A 17,220-nucleotide genomic window follows, 5' to 3' on the forward strand; every position below is an offset into this window, starting at 1 on the left:
TAAAAAAAATTAAATATTACATAATTGTTATGAGGGAATTTAAATTTAACAAGAATCAATTTTGTTATTATTTATCAAATAATGTTAATTAAAATTAAATGAATTTTGGTAACCTAAGCTAGGCTAGTTTAAGGAGCGGAAGTTTGACATTTTATCGAACTAAAAAGGACAAATCGACAGCTCTGCAGCCAACTGCAGTGGCATTGGCAATGGAAATGGAAATGGCCAAATAGCCAGAGCGAACAGAACGTTAAAGGAAAATAGGAAACTTTTGCATATTTTGTACTTTATGCTTGAAATATTTATGATCTCATGCAATTTGTGGCTTACTGCTTGGTCTTGGCCATCGTCTGGGTGGTTTTGGACCGGTCTGGTGTGCTTGGCTGGTTCCTCCGCTGGCCACGAGAACCACATCTAGCGACGTGTCTGCCAATCTGTGAAATATGCTGCTAATGCACTTATTGCCATCGTTCTATTGAATTTATGTCGGAATCGTCTCAGACTTGTGGTCTCTGCATTTGATGGTTTTCCCCTTCCCGTTCTCTAATTTAGGGCGAATTTTTGTGGCACTCACTTCCCTGGGCCCACGCCCCTGGCACTCAGCCTAATTGTGCTTCCGATTCATTCTGAGCATAATGGTCATGGGCCATTGAAGCCTTTGCACTCGACATCCGGCAGTCGCAATGATACCTATTTTAAAAACTAAAACTGTTAATGAGAGGTGGTGCTAGATTGGGATAACTGCATATGCGTTATTTTAACTAGGCTACTTTAAAGTGTTTCATAGAAATTTTTAAAGGTTTATCTTCTTTATCTAATTTTGTTCACATTTGTTTTTGTAAAGACACAATAAATGTCATTATCGTCATTACTGCAACTTTTCAAGATTTTTGTGGCTTTGTGCCGACCACGAAAATGCTTAATCAATTGAAAATTAGCCGTGGAAAGCGTACAATGCTCATGGTTGCAGTATTTTAATCTTTTATTGCTGCGGAAATTTGTGTAGCAAATTTTCGAACACACACATTTTTCAAGCCCACTCGCCAGCAGGAACAAGTCTGACAATCCGAAATCTACTGACCAGGCAAACTCAGTCGGACTCTAGCCGACAGCCCAACCAGGATAAGGATGGTTCCTCTTCTTCTATTACGGTTCTGGGTCCTGAAACTGCATGCACTTCCGTTAAGGAAATTACCAAACAACCCGCGCATCCGGCAGATGTGCGCCCGCAGTGCTGCCAGCCATTTCCAGACATCATTGTCCTCATCCTCTGCCCAGGATAACGGGAGAGCATCAAAATGAAGTGAAATTAATAAAATGCCTGGAAGCATGCTACTTGGTTTTCTCCACGGATATCTGCTGGTTTCCACTAAATGATGGTTGGATGAAAAACCATTGCTATTGGTAGTTAATGGGGCTTAGAAATGGGAACTCGATCTCGATCGATATATTTAAATTAGATTAACAAACATTTGGCCAGGGATCTTATGATTAAAATAGAAAAGATTTCGAAACAAATATAATTAAAAACAAGAGGGAACGTTATAGTCGGGTGCCCCGACTATCAGATACCCGTTACTCAGGTAAAGGGAGTGCGAGGGAGATGGAGATAGAGATAGAAAACGTTGATCACGCATAACTTTTTAACGAATGGTCCGATTTGAAAAATTTCTTTTACATTTCGATAGGTATTGATAAACACAATAAAACTGCATTTTTACTTTTCCAAAATATTAAAATTTTTAAAATCGTATATAAGCGATTGTGGGCGTTAGAGGGGGCGTGGCACCATTTTGAAACAAACTTGCGCTGCGTAGGAACTCCTAAAATCTGCATGCAAAATGCCAATCTTCTAGCTTTTATAGTTTCTGAGATCTCAGCGTTCATACAGACAGACAGACGGACAGACGGACAGACGGACATGGCTAGATCGACTCGGCTAGTGATCCTGATTAAGAATATATATACTTTATGGGGTCGGAAACGCTTCCTTCTCCCTGTTACATACTTTTGCACGAATACAATATACCCTTTTACTCTACGAGTAACGGGTATAACTATCGTTTTTCTTTTGAAGTTTTTAGCTATTCTTATTTTAGGGAAATATTAAAAATATTATTTTGAAAATAAACTATTTATTTATACTTTAAGGAAAGGTATATTTGTAATCTTACTCATAAATCTAGCATGATATTTAATAATATAATTGTGCTTTCAATATTAGATTTACAACAAATGTGATAAGATACACGTTAGTAAATATTGGTAAAGTTTCCACATGATAATAGTACTTATAGTAATCTCTACGGGTTTTATTTTCCCAGCGACTTTTCAAACAAGTATGTTCCGTAATCGTTTTATTAGTTTTCGGATCCATGTTAATACTTTTCCTTGGCTGCAGCTCAGAGCAGTCAAAATCTGAGGCGAACCCATCCTTTTAGTTATTTTAATCATAATTTTAAGCACACCCGACCGCACACGGCAGTCGAGTCGGTGGATAAGGTAAGTCCGCTATTTCTTATTGCAAATCCCCCCTCTTCCCGGAATTTTACTTTGCAAACTCATCAAAGTTAAGTTGCCTATGCCTGGGCAATATCGGTGGGAGCTGAGATGGAGATGGCTTGGTAGTAACTTAAGCTGCCACAGCGGCAATTCGACGTGGAAGTTCCCACAGTTGCCGGCAAATATATGTAAGTGGGTTCTATCTGTATAAATGAAATATAAGCGGGGGTGAAAGTATCTCATAGATGCTGCTATAACTTGTCTCGAATTTGTGTTTGCTTTGCCGAATTTTCATTTCAATTTTCTTGCAGTTTTATTTAATCTCACTTGAGGTGCAGCAGCCAATGCTCTCGAGTGTTTGCCATGAGTTGGGGTTTTCTTGGAGGTTCGTATTTATTGCCAAATACTTGTACTTCTGTATTTTCATCTCCTTGTTTACTCTTGTTATTTGGCAATTTACACAATTACCTGTATATATCTTCATAATAGCTGGCCAACTACTACAACTAATATACTGATATTTAATTTAGAATTGAATAACAGAGTTGAGTCTCCTGTTCAACCGGAGATTCTTGTATTTATTTACTTGCCATTTCAATTTTACTCCAATTTTAACTTAATTAATTTGTCTATCTTTGGGTTGTTTTTAATATTTGCTCTGCATTAACTTGAACATACATTTTTGTTTATTTTCTTGGCAGAGCATTTGGCTTGTTATCTTGAAACTATTTTGTTGGCAAGATCTGGCTATTGGTTTGCTATTGTTGAGCGTACTCAATGACAAAAGTTTAGCAAACAAAACTGTTTGCCCCAGCCACTTGGGCACCTTTTTCTTTGCATATTTGTCTTGCAAACTCTACAATCGCTTGGCAGAAATGTTCACCCAAATATAAAGTGGAAGGCAGAATGCCATGAATGAGAGTGAATACGTATGTAGGTATGCATTTGGCCAAGCACACATCTGACTTCCACTTTTCTTTCTCGTACTTTTTGTCTGTTGCAATTTGTTCCCAATCGATTTCCAAACACTTGGAATTTATTGGTTTTCAAAAGTTTTCCAAATTTTATTGTTTCCGCTAATTCCTTTTGTCCAGAGCTGTTAGAATGGTATACGGTATATGGAATGGTCTGCAGGTCTGCCTTCTTGGTCGAAAAGTTTGCCCGGAAATGAAAGCCATTGAATTGAAGGACCTTTGTGCCCGGGTGTTAGTAGAATCATTTCTTGATTTTTATGCCGATTTTGATTTACCTAAAACAAGCTTTCACATATGGACCTAAGACTTTCTCAATTCATAAAATCAACTTTGGAAATATTTTTATGGGTTAAATATAAAAATATTTTGTAAAGAAAATATTACAAATTGGTTCAATTAAAAATTGAATTTCATAATTTAAATATTTTTTATATTTATTTTGTAATTGTTGTCTAAAAAAAACAGTACTAAATATTTGAAAAAATACTAATTAAATGTTTAATCACATTTATTTATGTTTTATGTTTCTAAAGGACAAATAAAATAGGACACATTCTTTCCACTCTATTATATAAAAATGTTAAATAAAAATGCAAAATTTAAAGCTTATAACTTTTTTGGAAGTTTTGAAGCAATCCTAACTTTCGTTAAAATTTTGTTTCAGTGAAAAAGTGTTTTATATTTTAATTGAAATCGAATTCTGCGAATGTCTGGCAATATTCGCCATCATCTGTTGGCATTCAATGTCCTTTGCGCATGTCCTTCGCCTTGAGCTGCTCAGCTGTGCCGCATTGTTTTCCTGCTGTTGTCGTCGGGAGTAAAATTTTTGTCCTACTGCCAAAAAAACTGGAAAATTAAATAGCACAGATTACAAGTTTTACTAGGAACAAAATTAAGAAAATTTCTCCACCTAAACTATAAGTGGTTTATAAATAAAGTAACTAGCCGAATTAAATGTACTGAAAAGGTGATAAAAGTGTGTTTAAAGCACCTACTTCAATGCACTATGTGAAAATAATTTAAAAAGCATTGCTTAACGCGCAAAATCGGCTAGAAAGTATTTATTATGGATAACCAGAGGCATTTTTGTGGATTGAAATAGCTTAATGCAAAATAATTCACGGCAATCTTCGCACAGATTTTATTGATTTTTCCCTTTTAATTGGCCAGCAAGGAAAAGTCTGCGGAGAGCGCAATCTCTGTCTGCTCACGGCTTTCCTTTTTCCCTCTCTCTGGAAAAGCCGCTCTCTTCTTTGTCCTTTGTTTTGCTTAGCTTGTTCGCAAATAAACAACTCAATTCACCCACGAAATGCCAGGAAAATTAAATAACACTAGAAATGCCAAAAAATAAGAACTCCCCAATGACATATTACATATGAGTGCTCGAAAATAGCCAAAAAGCATAGGGAAAAGTACCGCCCTGAGACCACAAACTAATCCCCCGATCCCTGCACTCCAACATGCTGAATAGCCGGAGCCCCCCTCAGCAATACAAGCAGCAATCCCCGGGGGGCTCCGTCGGCTCCATCGGTTCCCTTGGCTCGCTGAGTTCCACCAGCTCCGCGTCCCAGTTGTTGGGCCACTACCAATCCGCCTACGGACAACAGGGTCACTCGCACGCCTGCTACCAGCACCACCTGCAGCAGCAACATCAACAGCAGCAGCAGCAGCATCTGCAACATCAGCAGAAACACCAGCAACATCATCATCACCACGGAGGACGCACCTCACTCACCCCCACCATGAAGCGGGGCAAGAAGCAGTGGGGCACCAGGGAAAGGTCCGGCATGAGTTTCCTCATCGTCATCACCTTTTTCGCCGTTTTTGGATTGATCATACTGACCGAGGTAAGTCCAGAAAACAGTTACAAATATTTAATAAGCTCACCGATGAGAAAATAGTTCAATACCATAGTATAAATAAATAAAATATATGGCATAAAATATATATATTTTAATACTAGATAACAGGCAATTCCCACCAGTAATTGTTGATAATTAAAAATCGCTATAACATTTTAGTGCGCTAAATAACTATTACGAAACTCAACCTATAACGTTATTATAACAAGAAAAACAATTTAATAACATTTTTTTCTTAAATTTTCATTTTTTTGATTAGTTAATTTACTTTCAAGAAATTATCATTATTTCGTTGTATTCAATGGCTTTTACTTACCTGTATGATTTCGACTAAAGTTTAAGTAATTAGAACTAACATCTTTAATACGTTATATGACAATTATTATAGCAAACGATTTTAATCTAAAAATCCCATGCCTTTTTTTCTAGTTTAGCTGAACATAAAAAAACTAATCTAGCACTGTAACTCTTCATTTTCCATCTTAATTAAATTAAAAATGCAGCCATTCTTAATGAGAGCCACTTGAAATTCAAATTGACACAAGGCATTGCCTTCCCATCCTGTTTTCCGCAGGTCTTCATGATCGACGAGCGCACCCACAGCGGAATGTTGGCGATGCGGGCGGGCGGCGGAGGAGGAGCCAGTCTGGGCGGTCGGATGGGCGACTCGATGCCGGATTATGATAATGTTAAGGTAAGTTTGGGCTATGCAAATCGGGCCACAGGCAGCTTAGTGGACAACTCGTTCGTTAAGGTCCTTAAAATGCGGTGAGAACACAAAGATGTGCTTTTTGAAACGCGAGGAAAAAGATTTGAATACCTAATCAAGGTATGCGAAATTTTATTCATTTCAAATTGAGAAATTAACGTATTATACAATTATTTCTGGTCCGGTTTTATTAACTTAATAAATAAGAAATGTAGTATAAACATTTTCAGTAATCTTCGCATTAAAATAATGAAAACGAATAAATGCCTTCTTAGTACCGTCTACTAAAATATTAAATTATATTTATTTCCAGGACGATTACGATCTATTGGATGCCAGCATTTTGAGTGATAATAAATTAGGATTTATACAGCTGCGTGACAATAAACTAAAAATTCAAGGTAAGAATCGAATCTAATCTCGCAAACACACAATGAGCTTGCCAATAATGGGAAACGAGAAAGGCTGTCGGACGACGACAAAGAAAATGGCTGTGATGACAATGGGACATTACGTATACGCCGCATGTCTCATGAATTTTCCAATTTCCACAGAAGCCGCAGGCGCCGATGGCCAGCGCTTGGCAGCCGGAGTGCTCGTCAATGGAGGCGGAGGCGGTGGAGCGGGAGCGTTTGGCGTGAATGTACCGCTCATACCCTGGGGCCAGGTGCTGCCCGGCAAGGTGGAGGAGACGCTGCCCCACTTCCCGTTTGGCACTCGGCCAACCGACGGCTCCTGGCAGGTTGTCAACGGCACCCGCTTCAAGTTCTTTGTCTACTCCGCCTACTTTGATCGGCGCGAAGGAGCGCGCCTGGTGCGAGTGGTGGGTGCCACCAAGACACGGGGACCGGAGCGGGTCTGGTGTCGCTTCTGGTACGGCCCAAATCCAGCCAATGCCACGGATGCGGGCTCCTCCTCGGCACGTTCCAAATACTCCTCGGCCACTGTAATGGCTCGCGTCAAGGTGAGTCGGCTTCATTCCGCATTTTCCCCATGACCGCACAAATACTGCCTTAAATTAAACAAAAAATGTATACATTTTTTAAAAACTTTTTCCGGGTAAATTGCAAGCAACTGATTATCTAGATAGGTACAATCGAATGCAGTCAAAAAATGAAACTCGAAAATATAAATTTTAGTTAATGTATTAAATCTGAAACTTGGCTAAAAAAGTATAAATTTCTAATATTTAAAAGGAATAAGACAAAATGTGCTCAGTAGTAGCTCATGTCTATTGGTTTGCATTAATATCCTGAATCAAAAACTGAATTAAATTTTAAATATTTTACTTCTAATCTAAATAGTATTAAAATAAATAAAGAGTCTATCGTAAACTCTTTAAACAATCAACAAAATGAAAACTTTTAAAATAAAATTAATCTAAGACCTTTCATTGAACTTTTTTTAGGAAAAAACGAGGACGGAAGCTAACTTCGGCAAGCCGAAGTTTTAATACCCTTGCAGATTTTACGAATTAAAACTTGACTAGACTAGCAACATGAATTAATAAACAACAAAATATTTTATAATTGAAAAAATAAAATTTTAAAATTTTTCACCCTATTGTTCCTATGGGAGCTATAGGATATAGACGCCCGATCGGCACGCGCGTTTACCCTAATGAAGGTACGCACAAAAAAATACGATTTGGAAAGTTTCATGGGAATAGCTAATATTTTGCGCGAAATATCCTGAAAAACGTCAAATTTTGACCGATTTCACCCTATTGTTCCTATGGGAGCTATAAGATATAGACGTCCGATCGGCACGCGCTTTTACCCTGATCAAGGTACTCTTACACTGAGCGAAATATCTTCATTTTTGTGAAAGCTATATCCGATTGTTCCTATGGGAGCTATAGGATATAGACGTCCGATCGGGTCGGCTTTCAAACTTGATCTGCGTACACATGTTTTAGGACGACTGTGAAAGTTTCAAGGCGCTAGCTTTTAAACTGAGCTCGCAAACGGTATTGAAACAGACGGACAGACGGACAGACGGACATGGCTATATCGACTCCCCTATTGATCCTGATCAAGAATATATATACTTTATGGGGTCGGAAACGTCTCCTTCACTGCGTTACAAACTTCTGACCAAAATTATAATACCCTCTGCAAGGGTATAATAATCCTAGATAAATATGGCAGGCAAACTGTTAAAGGGACACTTTTCATTTTTCTTTAAAAAACTATTTACAATTTAAATTTTAAATGTTACACATATTACTAAGAAATTTGATTCCCAACTTGTATTACCATATTTCAGATCATTCGGGAGAACTGGAATCTGAAGTACAGCGCCTGTTTCATCCTGTGTCCAGTGCGCACTCCTCCCATTGGAGTTCCCCATTTTGTGAGCGTGGTTTCCCGCCTGCGCGCTCCGCCCGGTAACCTACTAACCCTGCGGAATACCGACCAGGATGCGGACTTTGCAGCGATATCCGAGCGGAATGTGAGTGCCAAGAAAGGTGGAGTGCCGGCGGGTCGACCCCCGCCAAGTGGCGATAATATACCCGATCGCATAGCCGTCTGCGTGAAGCCCTTGCACTTTAACTACGATCAGGCGCTGTATCTGATGGAATACCTGGAGTTTTACGCCCTGCTGGGGGTATCCCACTTTACATTTTACAATCACACCCTGGGACCGCATGCCTCCTGCGTCCTGCAAAGTTATCAGCAGGGCCTGGTGCCCGGAAACCTGACCGCCCATGATCTGGAACCGCTGCAGCCCGCGGAGGCGGCCAATAATGCAACGCCCCGTGTTCTTAGGACGCAATACCAACGACCCACGGTCAGCATCCTGCCGTGGAACCTGCGCATGCGCAGCCAGAAGGAGATCCGCACCGAAGGACTCTTTGCGGCCCTAAACGACTGCCTCTACCGCACCATGTACCGCTACAAGTATCTGGCCCTGGTCGATCTGGACGAGTTCATCGTTCCCCGCTACTCGGACACGCTAAACGAGCTCATTGGGTGAGTGTTATTGTTATATTATCTCTAAAGATTATACAAAATTATATAATATTATTATTATAATATATATTTTTCTAGATCCCTTAATCAACGCTTTCGTAATCGCAACACGGGAGCCTATTCCTTCCAGAACGCCTTCTACTATCTTCAGTTTGCCGACGATAGCCTGGCTAGTTCGGGAATAGAAGGCGGCAACGACCAACTGGCCAGTGTGCGGGCTTCCCTGGTCACCCAACGAAAGACACGCAGGTGAGTGGAGCTCCTAAAGAGGATGATATACATACTTTTGATAGTATATACTAACACTCGGTACTCTCCCAGGCGCTATAAGCTGCATCCTCAGAAGCAGCGATCCAAGTACATTTGCAAACCGGAGGCAGTTGTCGAGGCGGGCAATCATTTCGTGTGGGAATTTGCTCCGGGAAAAGGATCACTCAATGTTCCGCCAAAGGAGGCCATTTTGCAGCATTATCGGGTGAGTTTACAAAAATAAATAAAGACAATTTTCTAAAATTTGGAATAAAGTTTGTAAAAACATTGATTTTAAGTTGTATTCCTTTTAAATTATTTCTGTTGTTCATATTAAGTAACATAAAATGGTTTAAAACTTTTAAATTTCTAAGATGTATTCAATGAATTTTTGTTTAGATATAAACAACTTATCAAAGTTTTCATTTTATTATATTAAGCTTAGTATATTTGCACCTACTTAGTAAATAGTATTTAATTTAATTTATTAGGGTTTAGAATTTTTGTTTAGATATAAACAACTTATCAAAGTTTTCATTTTATTATATAAAGCTTAGTATATTTGCACCTACTTAGTAAATAGTATTTAATTTAATTTATTAGGGTAAAAATGTTTAAATAATATTAAATTTATTTAAGAAAATATTATTTTATCTGTTTTTTAAATCTTTTTTTCTAGGTATGTGAATTCGGTGGCAACGACTGCATCAAGGCGCCCTCTATAGTGGATCGTACGACCACGAAGTATGTAAATCGTCTGGTCCAGCGGGTGGATGCCGTGTATCGCCATCTGCGCCAGCGTTGCGATCTCCCCGCCCTGCCCCCGCTGCCCAAGACCAAGGAAATGAGCAAGGAAAAGCCTAAAGAAGAGGCCAACGTGAAGCCCAAGTTGTTGCAGAAGATGCGGGAATCGAGTGCAAAGGTCACAACGAAGGAGAGCTTAATCAAAGGTGTGGTTGCCACAGCTACCACAACAACCCCAAAAACAACAACGACGACGAAGAAGGCAACAACGAAAGGAGTGGCAACGAAGAAATCAAACCCCCTTACCACGCCCATGATCACCACGGCAAGAACTTCGGCAGCCCCGAAACAATCGCATCCCTCGGCCAATGTCCGCAAGAAACGGAAGCTTATCGTTTTCGAGATCAATGATTTCGGGATTCCCGTGGCCCGGGTGGAGTATCAATGAGATTGGGACTTGGTTGGCAACATTTAGACGGGGTTTTTCGGTTCGTTTCTGTGCCAATTAGTTTGAAAATCTAATTTTGGTTGTGTTTCGGTGCGTTTGAATGCAGAATGCTCAACAATTGAACTGACCCTAAGAACTTAAGTGTATTCATTTGCTCACCCTAGAAATATAAAATAGCGCACGCACTTTAGAAAGCCCAAAAAGCAATACCACAAGATTCTAGCAATACGATCTCAAAGCAACGACATCAGCAACTACGAATACAGTATAGAATACACATTTGGTTAATTAAGAAATTGAAAAATCCTTTGAATACTTTTTTGAGTCCTAAAGAATATTTTTCAGTTATCTAAATTTTTTACTTATCAAAAAATGATTGATTTGATATATTTTTGAAGAAAAACAGAAGACGTTAAAATTTTCTTACTGCACAAAAAATACTCAGAAGATGCTAGATAGACGCAACTAAAGAAATTATCACTAATCACAATTTAGTTATTCTCTTTGATTTGGAAAATATTTTTCCCAATTTTGGTAATCCTATGCAAAATTATTCCTAAGCAAAATTCAGAAAATTCCTAACGCGAAATTCATATGTAATCTGAGCCATTGTTTCGTGTTGTAGACTAAGCAATAAAATATACAAAAAATATAAATTAAAGCAAAGGCATACAGATAATAAATATGTAATAATATTTAGCAAGGCAAAAGGTCCTCCGAGGTGTTCGCTTAGACTCTGAATTAGAGCTTAGGACATATCTGCGCTAGTCCTTAGACCTCTGTTGGCAGTAACTCAAACTCAAAGTAATTAGTTAAGGCTTACCAAAGAAACTGAAACGAATTTTCAATGCTTCGAAATCTGTATACTTTTTGTTTGGCTTAGCGCGCAAAAAGTATAAAATAATAATTAAGAAAATTTCATATAAAATGAATGAAATACACATTAGTAATAGTAATTAAGTGACAATTTCAGATACTAAAGAGATCTATTAAACACAAGAAGTCAATAAAATTGCAAGTAAGCAAACTAAGATAGAAATCAGGCGTTTCATTTTTATGGGAGATTTTCTGAATGAATGTCCTGCTCTTTTGTAAATCAATTGAGGGGAAAGCATTTGCTTGTTATACAGGACGTATGAACTATAAATGGAAGCCATAATTCACTTTATTTTCGCTTGCAATACAGGGCGTATGAGCTATAAATATAATAATTTTCGATGCAAACTATATTTTAGAACAGCTTTTCAGCATATAACAGTACACACAATTAAGTTTCACTTGGATATTCGAAAGCACAAAAGCTTAAACGTTCATTATAGCTCAAAAAAGTTTATAAATGCTATACACTATGGTTCGTATCCCTCCGAATTTCATTGTTATACATAAGCAAAAGATTCATTTCTATAACAGTTGAGAAATCCTTTAAGGGGAAAACACAGAGTTCATTTGTGAGATGATTTTATAAATAGGAGAACTAGTTTGAGTGCAAGTTTGTACTCAACTTATTTTCTCCATTTTAGTTTATATTTAAGTAAATAAATTTGATTTAATAAAATTCAGCAAATATTATTCAATTGTTTAATATATGATAAAATCATATCCCTCTTTACATGAAATTAAAAAACCACCAATTTATTATCCATGAAGGAGCGAATGCTGCAATATAATTATATTGAAACCCGATTGCGAAAGCCACCGCAAAAAATGTGTCGTTCCATTGACGAAGTTAATCGCTGGTTGTAAGCTGAAACTGAACAGGAAGACTTTCCTTCTTTTAAAATTTGCCCGTTTGTATTTCCGTGTGGAAAGTTAAAAAATGCTGCCTATCATTAAACTTTTAAATTACATTTTGCTGGTGTATATTTTTTGTAAATGTTTTTATAATTCATATGGTTTTCTCCCCTGTTATTTGAAATTATTAAATGAAATGAACTAATGAACCAAACTAAATAAATACTTTTTTTCCCAGAACATAAGCATTGCGTTTTTTGTTGCATTAAAGTAGAATTTATTTTGCTGCTCTTACCCCACACCTAATTACTAGAAGCTCTAATTTAGAATGCGATTCAGTGAATATTACTGCGAGGAGGAGGAGTCGTCGTCACTCGAATCCTGAGATTCCTGCGAACCAGAGCCGCCATTCTCGGTGGTCGTTTCCTCCTCTTCGGAGCTCGAATCGTCGTCGGTGGAATTGCGCTGATCCAGATACTCCTTGATGATCTCGTCCAGCTCTCGCTCCACACTGGGCTTCTCCAGCTGGTGCTGGGCCAAAGTCTGACCCACACAGCCGCTGGCATTGAGGCCAATGGCCAGCAGTCGGATGCCCTCGAGATTCAGGTTGAGCAGTTCCTTGGGAGCGGGGTCAAGTGCCTGCAGGGCCTTCTGGATGCCATTGCGGCAGGAGAGGAAGTTCAAGGGATTGTTCACACACTGCTCAACCTGCGCGGTCAGCTTGTTGGTGGCATTGTGGTATTTCTCAATCGTATGCTGCACATTCTGCTCGTAGGTGGCCTGTCGCACCTGCAACTCCTCCAGGCAGCTGTGCAGATAGCCGGCATATCGGCTGAGCAGCTCATCGAGGATCTCCTGGGCCTTCTCGTTGCCAGTGCCATTGGTCTCCCGATCGACTCGCTCCAGCTGAGCATCAGCCCAGTTGCTCCATCTCACCTGGATTTCGGCTAAGTACTCTCGCTTTTTCTCCTCCAGCCGATCATTCAGATTGTTTACGGCCAACTCGAGATCATTGGCGGCTGCATTGATTTCCTGCAATTTAGCTAAGGCATCCTTGAGTGCATTTCGCTGCAGGACGTTCCTCACCCTGTCTATTTGGCTATGCAGCCCTTCGATCGCGGACTGCAGGGTATAGCCAAATTCGGCTATGCCCTCGCTGGCTGCCTTGTGAACGGCATCGGCGATTTTCTGGGCAAACGCCACCGTTTCGTGTGTGTACTGATTGGTGGAGTTCTGGAGGGTGTTCAGGAAGTCCACTATGATGGCCGTTCCATTCCTGGTGGCATTCACTACGCCACTGATGATACTCTGGCTGGTCCTGTTCAGGGTCTCGAAGAGATCACCCCGGATCACTGGAGGCGGCGTCGAGGCCACCACACAAGTGGCACTGATGGCCAGGGCGAGCAGGAGCAGTGCTGGCTTGGTCGAATGCATCGTCGTTTTCCGTCGACTGATAGAACCATACCCCCGGATCTCCCTTTTATATAAATATCTCTAATATCTGTATTAGTGTGCTGGGCGAATATATTTACCCACTGGCTCAATTAGCTAATATTTAATCGTTTTTCATTTAATTGCTAATATTTAATCAGCCGCTTTTTGCCTGACGATAGACGATCAGTGCCTACTGGTTGGATAACTTTTTAAAGAAAGCCATGTATAAGCACAGTTATTGAATGAAAACGTGTTGCATTATGCGGATGAGAAAAAAGAAGAAAGTAGAAAAACTCTAAAAGATCGTGTAACAAAGTCGCTGGCCACACATTGTGGTGTTAATATGATGAGCAAAATATTGCCATCAACTATAAGCTATTAAATTATAATTAAAACTTAATTAGTTTAAGATAAAAAATAATTTTCATAAAAAAAAACGTATGTGGTTTTTAATGATTTTATTTTTATTTTTTAGTACGGCTGTAAATATTAGTTTTGAATTTAAGTTTCAAAAATTAAACCTCTCCAAATATTTATTGACAAAAATGCAATCATAAAATGGGATAGCCCGCTTTCGTATAAAAAAATAATAAAAACAAAATTAATTCGAGATGAAAACTCTTCTATTTAATTATATTAAAACCCTTAATAGGTATAGTTTCCGGTTCAACGCTTTCATATTTTTTATAACCAAATCTCTGCGTTTAAAAGCTGAAAATAAATCAAAAAAGTCAATTTAGCAAGCATTAAAATTAAAGTGTTCGCTATGCGGGCTTTGCACACATTCCTATAATGCAGCCTCAAACAATCGTATATTTCTGTATATACATATAAATTACCCTCCCCCGCATTTGCACAAGGACAAAGGTTAAACTTTGCTTTAATTTTGAAATTTATATGCCTGGAAAACAAAGGAGTGAGCGCATACCGTCAACTGTATGTATGTTTACGCTCAGGTTAAACCCTTTTGTGGCGAACTTTATGCATAACTAACCGAAAAGGACGCGGGGAAAGTGGGAGGATGTTTGGAGAAGGGGTTTTTGGGGTCTCACAGGTATAATGATTGTCTTCAGCTTGCCTTTATTATGACTTTAATTGTCGCTTGACAAACGTTGACACACACCGTCATGAAATACTCGGAAGGTATGTATATATGTCTTTCTACAAGGATATGGTGATGGAATGAGGGTGGTGACGATGTGGCGAAGCCTTGAGCGACATGCACTATGAACATTTTATTAGTCTGCTGTTAGTTTTGTTTAATTATGCTGTCATTAACTTTGTCGCACAGCCACACGCATAACTGCAAAACAAAAGCTTACATGTCTCAACGCAATTATTGCCGGAGTGGCCAACAAAGAGAGCTCGTCGCAGGACGAGTGCCCGCGCGGAGGGGCAAGGACAATGAGTCCTGGACTGGAGGACGACACCCACAGTCTTCTGGCTTTTTCCCCGTCTCCATTTTCCCTGTTTTTCCCACCTTCCCCCTGTGTTCCTCCAATGCACAGACATTTAATTTTGCATTTTCCACTAATTGGCTTGCATACTTGCCATATTCTCGCTTCGCTTAATTAATTTAATTAGAAATATGTTACAGCTCAAAAGAAATTCAAACCTCAAAAACGGTTTCGATAGCACGCAGCCCCGTTTAGCTTATGATAATGATGCCGCAATTGCAATTACATTACCTCTATAAAGAGACGGGTGGGATTGAAGGGACAGGTCGCCAGGTCGATTCGAAGGACACCACGTGAGGTGTGAGATATTCTGCTTTATTTAACGTTAGCAAATTTTAAGTGACACTTCCAAGAAGTATAGTGAGTTGGTTATTATAAATAACATAAATAATAAAAAAAATATATAATAAAATAAAAATATAATAATTAAATAACAATCATAGAAAAATAATAATAATGAATAATAAATTATTATAATAATAACAAAATATGTAATAATAATTGGTACTTATAAAGGTTTAATAAACAATTCAAATTTTTTAAACATAATTTAACTTTGAAATGTTTTCCTGTTACATTTATTTAACATTTATCGGCTTTTAGAGTAAGATAAGACTGGATAATTAAGTATTTTTTTAAATTGTTGCTTATTTTGTCACGTATATGTAGTAATCAAACAACTATTCTCACCAAGTAAAACCTCTGATCAATATAAAAATTAAGTATATACATTTGATCTGCGAAAGAGCATTTATATCCAGCTCATGGCAGTGACATAGCCTTCCCTTTATGCTTTTTTGCTGACCTCGGCAACTGCCATGAATGCCAGGAAAGCAGGCCATGGACCAAGGAGCACGGAGCCAGCAGCCAGGAGGAAGGACCTGGATCAGGACGATGCCTGAAACGATTCCATGCCGTTGCAATCGCGGCCATTAAGTCATTTTGTTTCCTGTAACATTTCCGGTATCTTTTTAGCGTCGTCGCCGCTTCGAGTATTGCGGGCTGCCAACTGATGGAGGAGAAGGAGGAGGAGGTGGAAGTGGAGGTCAGAGGGCTGAAAGTGCTGCTGCTGATTGGGGGCGGAGCGGATGGTTTGGGTGGTGTGGTGCTGCAACAAATGCTTTTAAAGTAGATGATGGCGCGTTGGCTGCTTGGTCAATTTATTGCTTACCAAATGTGCTGCTGGCCTGGGTCCGAATTCCGCTGAAGCGCTCCAAATTGCAGCACGTAAAGTGTTCTCTGAAATTAACTCGGGCCTCCTCTTTCAGGCCGCCTTCCTGCGATAAGAAGAAATATGTACAAATAAAAAATTGTGAAATAATGGTTGCATTAATGATGGCCATCGAGCTTTAGGGGGCTACAAATTGTATTGCGATTTCAGCGAAATGCGAAGTACTTGTTAAGGGGTTGCTTCGAACTATTTTATGAGAAATCCTTTTATTACAAATTTAAAAAGTCATTAAAGTCAAAAAATTCGAACTATTTTATGAGAAATCGTTTTATTACAAATTTAAGAAGTCAATAAATTACATATTTACCAAAAGATTATCGCTATATGTTTGTAAATTAAATAAAAATTAATAAAAAATCTTCTTAAAAAAGTATTTAAACGGGCTTTAAATACTTTTCCTATTTTTTTAAAACATTTTTGTAAAAATTATCATATATTTGTTCATATGCAATAAACATACACAGAGAGACTTTTTAATGAACGGTGCACTTAAATTGAGAATTTTCTACTCAAAATAAAACCAAGTACTCACTTTAAAAAATAAAATACCTTGAAATTGAGATTTTTTAGAGATTTTTTTCTCAAAAAACGGGAACAAATGAGAGAGAAACAACATGGTGAAAGAAATAGGCTTCTTTTTTCAACATTTGTCCACAAAATCCGTATTTCCTCAAATTGAGAATACAAATACTTAATTTGAGAACGTCAGTCTTCTTGAAAAATGTTCTCTGTGTAGTGTTGTTTGAAAATCAGAAAGAAATACACGTGTACCAAATGCACTTGCATAACTCCTCTGGAATACCTTTGCTCTAAGTGAATTCAACGAGTGGAAAATTTCGAGAGCATTATTTTGCATATGCAGGAGACCATTATGAGGCCCGCTTTGCCAAATCCTGTAGGACAA

At 38.6% G+C, this 17,220-nt stretch overlaps 2 protein-coding genes across 2 annotated transcripts; one reads left to right on the forward strand and one right to left on the reverse strand.

Moving 5' to 3' along the window:
* The first annotated feature begins 4,420 nt into the window (after positions 1-4,420).
* On the forward strand, positions 4,421-11,502 carry LOC108058365 (uncharacterized). Its single transcript, XM_017143058.3, has 8 exons — positions 4,421-5,323; positions 5,913-6,032; positions 6,361-6,448; positions 6,602-7,011; positions 8,316-9,022; positions 9,101-9,271; positions 9,344-9,497; positions 9,951-11,502. Exons 1-8 carry the CDS (start codon positions 4,937-4,939, stop codon positions 10,461-10,463), a joined length of 2,550 nt encoding a protein of 849 aa, XP_016998547.2. The 5' UTR covers positions 4,421-4,936; the 3' UTR covers positions 10,464-11,502.
* Positions 11,503-12,447: 945 nt separating this feature from the next.
* Positions 12,448-13,659, reverse strand: LOC108058308 (uncharacterized). The gene has a single exon (XM_017142964.3). The coding sequence runs from the start codon at positions 13,626-13,628 to the stop codon at positions 12,540-12,542; it is 1,089 nt and encodes a 362-aa protein (XP_016998453.2). The 5' UTR covers positions 13,629-13,659; the 3' UTR covers positions 12,448-12,539.
* Between the last annotated feature and the right edge of the window lie 3,561 nt (positions 13,660-17,220).

Source organism: Drosophila takahashii, chromosome 2L, assembly GCF_030179915.1.
Source record: "Drosophila takahashii strain IR98-3 E-12201 chromosome 2L, DtakHiC1v2, whole genome shotgun sequence".
Classification (NCBI taxonomy): Eukaryota; Metazoa; Arthropoda; class Insecta; order Diptera; family Drosophilidae; genus Drosophila; species Drosophila takahashii.

Bases quoted from the DNA above. Each gene is read 5' to 3' on its own strand.
- LOC108058365 (XM_017143058.3), top strand. From the start codon at position 4,937: ATGCTGAATAGCCGGAGCCCCCCTCAGCAATACAAGCAGCAATCCCCG. The intron at 5,324-5,912 runs GTAAGTCCAGAA...TGTTTTCCGCAG, and splicing joins GATTGATCATACTGACCGAG to GTCTTCATGATCGACGAGCG. The intron at 9,023-9,100 runs GTGAGTGTTATT...ATATTTTTCTAG, and splicing joins ACGCTAAACGAGCTCATTGG to ATCCCTTAATCAACGCTTTC.
- LOC108058308 (XM_017142964.3), bottom strand. From the start codon at position 13,628: ATGCATTCGACCAAGCCAGCACTGCTCCTGCTCGCCCTGGCCATCAGT.